The sequence below is a fragment of the Cydia pomonella genome, chromosome 6 (assembly GCF_033807575.1).
Source record: "Cydia pomonella isolate Wapato2018A chromosome 6, ilCydPomo1, whole genome shotgun sequence".
In the NCBI taxonomy this organism is placed as follows: Eukaryota; Metazoa; Arthropoda; class Insecta; order Lepidoptera; family Tortricidae; genus Cydia; species Cydia pomonella.
The window spans coordinates 12413758-12424793 of record NC_084708.1 but is presented as its reverse complement, the minus strand read 5'-3'; the positions used below and the strand labels follow the sequence as shown (position 1 = coordinate 12424793).

Below are 11036 nucleotides of genomic sequence, written 5' to 3'. Positions count from 1 at the left end.
CCTGGACGTCCGATGATGGAAAGGGGAAGGTGGGATCAGATCGTGCAGTTTCTGTGCACACTCCCCGAAATGTATCCGATAGAACACCGATAGGCTAGCGACTCGACGGCGATGCTCAAGGCTCTGTAATTGTGACTTGATAGATGGGTCATCGCCAAAAAGTCTATGAGCCCGGCGCTCTATCGAGTCCAGGGCCGCCAGCTGATATTTGGCGGAACCGTCCCATAGGTGGCAGCAGTATTCCATGCTCGAGCGGACCTGTGCTTGGTATAGGGAGAGAAGCTGTTTCGGCGTGAAATACCGCCTCACCTTAAATAGGACACCAAGTTTTTTGGCAGCAGTTTTAGCCCTGGACTCAATAGTCAACCCGAAGTTTAAGTTCGATTTTAAACTTAGACCAAGAAGCTCTAAAGTGTTGGTCACGGGAAGGGACACATTTCGGAAAGTGGGAGCCAAGGTGAACTGGCTCCGTTTTGCGGTGAAAAGACACGCCTGTGTTTTGGTGGCGTTGAATCCGACCAAGTTGGCTTCGCCCCATTCGGCCACGGCGTTCAAGGACAGATTCAAACGTTCCACCATGGTCTCCCTGAGGATCTTGGTGTCACCTTCACTGGCCCTCGCGTCAGAGAGGTATCTCTCCGTAACTGTGCTGTCATCTGCGTACCCAAAGATGCCGGGCTTGAGCAGATCGTTGATGTGCAGCAGAAAAAGGGTTGCGGAGAGGACTGAGCCCTGAGGTACCCCGGCATTAATAGCCAAAAGATCAGACGAGCATCCGTCTAGGACAACTCGAATAGATCGGTCCCTCAGGAAGTCAGTGATCCAGGAGCGCAGGCCAGACGAGATCCCATACGCGGAGAGCTTACTTATTAGGCTGTCGTGCCAGACTCTGTCAAAGGCCTTGGAAATAATATAACTGGATGTAAGAACCACAACAACTGGCAAGAATTTCCGATGATGCAGGACCGTGCGTCTTTCCCGGTTGCCAGATGGAACCGGTCGGATGGTTTTAATTATATGAAGAAAGACGGCAGGTAACTGTGGCTACAAAATTTACTTGGCAATGCACCTCTATTTCAAATTCTCTAGGAGATTAACACATTCACTGCCGGGAACCCACCTGGTGGGCGCTCATGAACTTTATTCAGATGCCGGACAACCCGCTGGACGGGTTGTTTTGTACGCAGCTATAGACCACCGGTTTCTGGGGTAGTGCGCCGTTTTTTGTCTGGCAGTGAATGTGTTAACAATACTAAAAGTCCTCGAGGGTGGGGGTTGCGCGGTGACTTAAAAGTTCTGTCCGAAGTAATTGTAACGCTATTTGTACAGATATTCAAAATATACTTTGATGCAAATAAAAGAAGAAAGAAGCTTATAAAAACATGAAGTTACATGTAGAACAAACACATGGGGCAAGTAGGGTGCCTTTGAATTGCGTCACTATTTGCCATATTTTTTTCCAGTTTTTATTAGCTTCCATGCTCCTTAAACAGTGCCTCCTGTGTGCTCCTGTCCTGTTGAAATAAGCGGAAGTTGAAAAAATACGATGTAGGTACCAGGTACCCATTGAAGTGGTGGATCAAAAGCAAACGCAATTAACATCAGCTTTAAGCTGTAATTCATTAAAAAGTTGAATGTCAATAGTTCAATTACATATGAGATTATTATCTGAGGAAGATTTACATAATAAAGTAGGTATAAGAAAATCTTGAGTAAGCGATCTTGTATCATTTCCAATTAATCTCTTTATCTACACATATATCATAAACCCTCTATGATGCCTTAAAAATCCGTAAATAATGGCTAACATTATGATAAACTGTTTTGTTACAACAAATTTCTTATCTGTGATAATGTAGTTATAGCTTCATATATGGAGTGTGGAATTAAGAGGAGTGGCATCTTTTATGGTAGAACTGTTGCAAAAATGTCCAGCTGTCAGCTATAAATAATAGTTCCAAATCTCTCCAGAGTAGCGCTAGAGTAGCTGAGAACCTAGGCGTTAATGACGGAGTGAATTGCGCTGTCTATGATTTGATTTTTTTGTTCAAGTACTCTAGGTATTGTAGCGCCACCTACACTTTGATGACACTTTGGTGTATGGAGATTTCGTTCCTTATCACCACCTTCCGTAGCTTCATAACTACATCAAAATCGATTTGGTTATGCATTCAAATTTGGAACATCTCTGAAAAAAAAGCAATTCGATTTGACCTCTATTCTAATATCAGTCGAGATGCCTTTTTGTTCGAAATGAAATGCCAATTGCATACAATTTTGACATATTTTGCATGTTAGTTTGTATCGAATGATACGGAAATAGGCGCCTGACTCTAGTTTATCTCTGAATTTTAAAAAAACTACATGCGTGAAAAAAGTTTTCATTTACCGCCATTTGACGTACAGTTTATATTTCAATTTGTTTTAAGTATAAAATGAATATGTTTTGTTGTTTTTAAGGTAACTATAGCAAAAGTTTCGTGTAAAATAAGCGATAAAAATATTTCATTGACGCCACCATATATCCGCGAGTTCCGCCATGCCCCAATGGAAGCTGTAATTTGGGTTAGTGAATATTTCATAGAAAGTTTATAATATATGTGTAGATAAAATAGTGTATGTAACTGTACATAATTAGGCATTAAAACACTCGTGTGATCTTTTTAAGAAACTCACTTCGTTCGTTTCTTAAACCCACACTCATGTATTTTAATGCCTTTTATTATGTACCAGTCACATAAACTACTATTATACATCTCGTAAATTTATATAATATAGGCATAGTTTAAACCCAGTTGCTAAGGGATTATGAAAGGACTACTAGCACAACTGACAGACTGTCGAAATTTCGTTATCTGCCTATCTATCGCTCTTGCGTATTCTAGGTAAGTTGAGTGATAGAGGCAGATAACGAAAATTTGATTTTCGATGCCTAGCCTCACTTGGCCGTGACTTCATGTTATTTGTAAAATATTCTCACAATCACTGTTAGGCTGCCATATGTGCTCATAATAAAAGTTATTCATTAGCCGGGTCCCCACAGAGCGAGCATACGTGCGAGGCAATTTCCTCATGGATTTGGCTATTAGTGGTGAGTGAAACATATCAGTTGGCCAAGTCAGAGGTTTTTTTCGTTTGTTTTTCTTGGCGCCATGTATGAGGCGGGGGCGATTCCGCCTATTCCATCTGTACCCGGCGGGGACAAATAGGAATACACATTTTCTTGTAGTTATCCAGACATAATTATGCAACCATCATGATCTATGGACGCGTTGCCACTAAAACTACCTACATTTTATTTTTGTGAAAACGCCCCAGAGGTATATCAGCTTCTGGACCTAATATATCGTGTTAACATATGTATATATTGTTAGATCAGTGTAAACTGATGCGAGTAAATTGTTTTATTTTACAATTAAAAACACAACCTTTGTATTGATAAAAAAATCGGTAATTATTTAGAAAACGTATGAACTGTATAGTTCTAGGTCGAGCTGTTCTTAAAAAGTAATTCTATTTACATTATAAAAACGTTAATAAATAAGTCTCTTAGTTACGTAAAAATATTAAAAATAAGTATTATTTAGATTGGCGTTTTGCACAGTGGGCTATGCATAAAGCCCCATGTTTTAACCCCCCATAAGTCCAGCAAGGAATGCCGTAGACAATCTTATTGCTGCCACTACCTTATACATGAAAACGGGTACAGTTTAAAATGCACCGTTTTCATATTCGTTTCGATGCATACAAAATCTCGTAAGGACAATTTTTTTTATTTTTAGGACACATGTAATAACGACCTAGTTAATGTCCTTAAAACATGTACCTATAGTCTGCAATTCTGCATATAGTCAATTCTTTTAGCATTAGAAAGCAGGTAAGCGATTTTGACGTGTCTTTTTATTTAAAAACACTTTAGTAAAATAAGTCCCGGCAAATATGTAACAATCATAAATAATATACATTCCTTTGCTTTCATAAGTAATAGTTACTGATTTTAAGAAAGTATTTTTCAATAAAAATACATGTCAAGATTGTTTCCCTTTTTTCTAATGCTAAACAAACGAACTATAGTCATACACTCATTGCAAAATAGGCGGCAGATTTTAAAAGCCACGAAAGCCTGGCCAGAATATTTTTACTCTCTGGCTTTCAAATCAGGCCTAAAGTTTACTTTGTTATCAAATGTAATAATATTCAAACCCTTAAGTAAAACTTGGTGTGTATATTGTACCAAGTCCTGGCACTTAAAGGGTTTACTTTACACGTGGTCGTAAAAAATATAACACTAACATCGCTAATGTCGCAATAGAGTTGAATGCAAACTATTAAGCGAGTAGTTTGTTTTAAATTGTAATTAGCTAGCACGCGGGCCGAGCGGGTTCCCTGGGCAATATAGCAGTTTTATAGCGCGCGATCGTCACGCACCGATCGTAGAAAACAGGTATCGTACCTTATGGGTGCTTGTAAATTCTAGAACACTGTCCTTTTTAAGGAAGAGGTTCATTTTTGTATGAGATTTGCGGGTCAAACACTTTTTTAGTATGAGTTAAGTTTATGCGCCAAATGTTCTTGCGAGACCTTTATGTACGCAAGTTCACATTTTCTTCTTAAAAGCGGTATTATCGAAGCCTTAGTAAAATGTACCTATCTAAGTCGTTAACTAAAAAGCGCTGGTGGCCTAGCGGTAAGAGCGTGCGACTTGCAATCCGGAGGTTGCGGGTTCAAACCCCGGCTCGTACCAATGAGTTTTTCAGAACTTATGTACGAAATATCATTTGATATTTACCAGTCGCTTTTCGGTGAAGGAAAACATCGTGAGGAAACCGGACTAATCCCAACAAGGCCTAGTTTACCCTCTGGGTTGGAAGGTCAGATGGCAGTCGCTTTCGTAAAAACTAGTGCCTACGCCAAATCTTGGGATTAGTTGTCAAGCGGACCCCAGGTTCCCATGAGCCGTGGCAAAATGCCGGGACAACGCGAGGAAGAAGATCTAAGTCGTTAACTTTTGCACTGTCCACCAAGAAAAACGCCCGGGAGGTTATTCCCGTTGAGTGTAAGTCGGGATTTTTCCCTTTCCCCAGGCTTAACCTACGTCTGTATTTTTAAGGATTCTGATCGAATTTATCAGTAAACTTTTGCATTTTATTCTGATCTATACGGCACGCCCGAGTTTGCACTCACGTATACGAAATTTAAGACAGGTTTGTAAGAGGTTGCTAAATATTACGAAAATAGATAGTGTCATACACGAAGATGCGTGTCTTGACTCGTATTGTCATATTATTAAAGTATAGAGTTGACAAATCTGCGCGTCATCGTGGATGACACGAACTATAAGGGGGTAAGTGTGCCGGTGTGGGCTACGTGACGCTGACGAGGTGGCTCTGCACGTTGGTGGACTGGTGGTAGCGGCGGCGCGACGCGAAGTCCTCGTTGTCGTCGTTGAGCCGCTCCTGCTCCACGCGGATGTCGGAGTGCACGGGCGTCACGACCAGCTGCTCGTACTCCAGCGGCCGTTTTCTGTACACAATTCAATTGTATCAACTTTTTGTATTTCACTCATTTGCGGCAAGATGTACCTACGCACTTGCAGGTAAATCCTATTTTAAAATCGAAATTGAACGCTTAAAATCGCAATCCTTAAGAGCAGGCAGAGAAGTGGTCTGTGCAGGGTGCAATTAGGCTAGACGCATATATTTGCATTGGTTTGCACTTGGAGCAATTCAAATAGTCTGGGGCGTCGGTAAACCACTAAAGGGATATGAAAATTTTGTATGCTTCACGGTTAGTTTCAATAGACTTATATCGACCAGGATATTGACAACAACCCGCAAGCGTAAACAAGATGCATATAACTGCGTCAAAGGCTCGAGCTGGTCATATCTGCAGACTGCAACGGCCATCACAACCTATGGGGAATGGAAACCAACAACAAAAGAGGTAACGATATTGTTGAATACCTTATGTCAACTAACCTAGATATATTAAACACAGGATCCAAACCAACTTTTGTCACTCGTAGGTGTAATACTATAATTGACATTACTCTAAGCACAGGACTGGCAGCTCAACACATATCCAACTGGCACGTGTCGGACGAGCTATCCTGCTCCGACCACAGATGGATTCGGTATGACCTGACAGCTGACATCCAAACACCCACACCTAGAAGAAACCCGAGACGCACGGACATAGCGGCGTACAAGGAACTTCTGGAAGGTAAACTACACAATAACACACACACTAACAGACCTAGCAACACAAAGGAATTGGAGGAACAGGTAAACTTAATTATTAAAAACATAACTGAAAGCTACGAAAACACATGTCCGCTATCGACTCCATCAGCTGGAGGAAAAGGCAATAACAATAACAATAACAGCTGGTCCCCACCACCGGAGTTGGAACGAATGAGAACAAAAATGAGAAGGTTACTTAACAGAGCAATGAACACAAAAGCTGAAGAGGACTGGGACAGGTACAAAACAGCTAAAACAGACTACAAGAAAAGACTAAGATACAGAAAATCAGCCACATGGAGAAACTTCTGCGACAACATATCCACAGTAACTCAAGCAAACAGAACAAGGAAAATCCTTGCAGACCAACCAAGACAACTACTGGGCACCCTGAGGAGACCAGATAATAGTACCACTAGCAGCCCAGCTGAGACAGAAAGGCTACTGGTGGAGACTCACTTCCCAGGATGCAAAGTAGTAAATGAGCAAGACCCAGAACAGGATACAATGAACTATAATCCAACTGAAAGCGAATGGAGAACAGCAGAATGTATAACAGAATATAACAAAACGACCTGGGCGGTAAATAGTTTTGATAACTTTAAATCGCCGGGAACAGACGGAATTTACCCAGCCCTACTAAAATGGGGTGGACATACATTAATCAAACACCTATCCAATCTACTGTGCAGCTGTATAGCCTTTAGATATATACCACATAAATGGAGGGAAGTGAAAGTGATTTTCCTCCCAAAGCCAGGCAAAACCGATTACTCGGACCCCAAGTCTTTCAGACCAATCAGCCTTACATCCTTCATGCTAAAAACACTAGAAAGACTATGTGACAGAGAACTGAAGGACACGGCCCTAAAAAACATAGAAATCCATCCAAACCAACACGCCTACAGTCAAGGGAAATCAACTGACTCAGCTCTCCATGCTGTAGTAAGCAACATAGAGAATGCGCTAGCAAGGAAGAATTCATGCCTAGGCACCTTCATCGACATAGAAGGAGCCTTTGACAAGACAAACTTTAGCAGCATTCAGCAAGCATTACAAAGACATAGAACCAATCCACTCGTAACCGAATGGATAATGAATATGTTAAGACAGAGAATAATAAGACTATCCGAAAACCAAACTCATCAAGCACTAGTCATGAGAGGATGCCCCCAGGGAGGAGTACTCTCACCACTGCTATGGAACCTGGTGGTGAACGAATTGATAACAAAATTAAACAACGAACATTTTATGACTATAGGGTACGCAGATGACTTAGTAATACTAATCAGCGGCCTAGTAATAAACACACTGTGTGATCTCACACAGACAGCACTGAAAATAGTAGAGAAATGGTGCAAAGAGAATGACCTATCGGTAAACCCAAAAAAGACCGACACAATTCTCTTCACACACAAACGAAAACTGGGTACATACGAACTGCCAACCCTTTTTGGCACAAGATTGACACTTTCAAAGGATGTAAAATACCTAGGCATAATCCTGGATGATAGACTGAACTGGAACAAACACCTGGACAATAAACTAAACAAAGCAACAGTAGCCTTTTGGCAATGCCGGAGGATGGTGGGCAAGAGATGGGGACTTGCTCCTCACATCATACTGTGGCTATACAAAATGGTAATAATGCCAATGATCAGCTATGGCTCGGTCGTATGGTGGCCCCGCACCCAGCTAACCACGGTAATAGACAAACTAAATAAAACACAAAGACTAGCATGTGTGGCTGCGACGGGCTGTATGAGAACTACTCCGACTGCGGCGCTAGAAATAATGCTAGGACTCCTACCATTACACATATATATACAAAAAGAAGCGGCTGCCACGGCTCTTCGGTTGAAAAAGCTAAACCTATGGACATCCTTCAGCTCATCGCACAAGAAGATCTATGAAAATATGATCTCAAAACTACCCATGCTGGCGGCGCCCATCGACAAAACACCAAAAACTATGATCTTCTGGAAAGAATACGCCATATCATTAACAGAGGATCCTAAAGAAGGACTAGACCAAACAAACCTAAGAATATTCACAGACGGCTCAAAAACATTTGAAGGGACAGGATGTGGTGTCTTCTCGGAAGACCTGAACATACACATCTCAAAACCCCTGGGAGAACATAACACGGTATTCCAAGCTGAATGTGTGGGAATAATAGAAGCTTGCAATGCTATAACAAGACGACAGGTGAAACACGAAAATATACTAATACTGTCAGACAGTAAATCAGTACTACAAGCGCTATGCAGCGACAAAATTAACTCAGAGCTCATACTCGAATGTCATCGAAGCCTCACGGAAGTGAGCAAAGAAGGCAACAAAGTAACAATTCAATGGATAAAGGGGCATAGTGGATCAAGAGGAAACGATGCAGCGGACGAACTGGCCAGGAAAGGCTCAGAAACGACGGCATATGGACCCGAGCCCATCATACCCCTACCAATATCCTATATACACAACCAGCTAGACCTACATCACAGACAACTGCACAATAAATACTGGAATGAAATGGACACATGCAGGCAGACCAAGGATTTTCTACCGGAACTGAACCACAAACTCACCAAAATACTACTGAAAACACCTCGACACCAACTACGTAAAATAGTAGGATTAATTACAGGACATAACACACTTAACAAACACCTACACAATATGGGTAAAACAGACAGCCCCATGTGCAGAGCGTGCATGGAAGAAGAAGAAACAACAAAACATATTCTCCTAGACTGCAAACAGGTAGAAGTATACAGGAACAAATACCTAGGGAATCCGTGCACACTAGGAGAGGCAATTAGCAGCCTGAAAACTTTGCTAGGCTTCGTGGAGGAGCTGGGGTGGTTAGAGTAGCGCTACCTCGTTTCACGCAAAATAGGCACAATGGTTGTCGAGTTGCGGAAAATGCCCAGAAGCACTAACTAACTAACTAACTAACTGCGTCAAAATATCGGAGCTCAAAAACAATTCAACACGGTCAATATCCCGGTCGATATATCTCTAATGAGATATGAATGGGATACTCACCCTATAGCTTGTAAGAACGCGATCTTCAGCCAGTGGAAGAAGCGGAACTCCGAGGCGCGGCCGGGCTTGACGGCGGGGTTGGCGGCGCCGATGTACAGCCACAGCAGCCACAGGATGCTGAGGCATCCCAGCGCGTACGCCCAGTGCACCAGGAACATTAGGAGAAGCTTTATTGCTACCTGAAAATTGTACAAACCTTAACAATATATCTCAAATGATTGTGAGCCAAATGTGCTATACATATACCCCAGCATAGCCAAACAAACTTTTTGCTATAAGTTGCATTAACACGCCCTTACGTTACGACTAGATTAATATGCTCTCATAATAATAAGAAAGATGCTTCTTATTATTTTGAGGCCGAACTACTGGGCTTAGACAAGCTTGGGCAATTAAACAACAATATTGGATATTACAACAGTTATTCCTCCATTATTTTATAGGGTTGTTTCTATATGTTTGGGGTTATATAGGCAGTGGTTTTTAACTCATTTATCGTTGTGTACACATAGCATAAACCCTCTATGATGTCTTCAAAATCCGTAAATAATGGCCAACATTACGATAAACTGTTTTGTTACAACAAATTTCTTATCTGTGATAATGTTGTTATTGCTTCATAACTACATCAAAATCGATTTGGTTATGCATTCAAATTTGGACATCTCTGAAAAAAAAGCAATTCGATTTCACCTCTATTCTAAGTCAAGATGCCTTTTTGTTCGAAATGAAATGTCAATTGCATACAATTTTGACATATCTCGCATGTGAGTTTGTATCGAATGATACGGAAATAGGCCCCCGACTCTAGTTTGTCTCTGAATTAAAAAAAACTACATGCGTGAGAAAAGTTGTCATTTACCGCCATTTGACGTAACTACAGTTTATCTTTTAATTAGTTTTAAGTATAAAATGAATATGTTTTGTTGTTTTTAAGGTAACTATAGCAAAAGTTTCGTATAAAATAAGCGATAATAATATTTCGGTAACGCCACGACATATCCGCGAGTTCCACCAAGAGAGCAACGATTTGGCAATGATGCCCCAACGGAGGCTGTAATTTGGGTTACTGAATATTTCATAGAAAGTTTATAATATGTGTGTAGATAAAATAGTGTATGTAACTGTACATAATTAGGCATTAAAGACTCGTGTATTTTAATGCCTTTAATTATGTAGCAGTCACATAATTCATAAACTACTATTGTTTGTCTGAGCTTGGCTCTCCGCAGGGCCGGATTTAGGGGAGAGCAACCGGGGCTACAGCCCCGGGGCCTCCACAAAAGAGGGGCCCCCACAATAGAGACTTCGGAAAATTGTCCATTATATTTGACGACCGATTTGGCCTAGTGGGTAGTGACCCTGCCTACGAAGCTGATGGTCCCGGCTTCAAATCCTGGTAAGAGCATTTATTCGTGTGATGAGCATGGATATTTGTTCCTGAGTCATGGGTGTTTTCTATGTATTTAAGTATTTATAAATATTTATATATTATATATATCGTTGTCTAAGTACCCTCAACACAAGCCTTATTGAGCTTACTGTGGGACTTAGTCAATTTGTGTAATAATGTCCTATAATATTTATTTATTATTTATTTATTTGGAAAATAATTTGGGGCCAGGGGGCCTCCACTCCTTTGTTGCCCCGAGGCCTCCAGACCTCTAAATGCGGCAATGGCTCTCCGGAGGCTGCTCCGGGCAGTGTGACTAGCCATATGCCTATTTCGTAATATTGGCCTTGGTTTTA

At 41.2% G+C, this 11036-nt stretch overlaps 1 protein-coding gene across 1 annotated transcript in view; it reads right to left on the bottom strand.

Moving 5' to 3' along the window:
• Positions 1–3178: 3178 nt before the first annotated feature.
• The window catches only part of LOC133518980 (solute carrier family 12 member 8), an 18223-nt gene continuing 10365 nt past the window's right edge, over positions 3179–11036 (bottom strand). The window contains 2 exon segments of the mRNA XM_061852806.1: positions 3179–5523; positions 9288–9466. Coding sequence (XP_061708790.1) covers positions 5364–5523; positions 9288–9466 — 339 coding nt within the window. The 3' untranslated portion in view covers positions 3179–5363.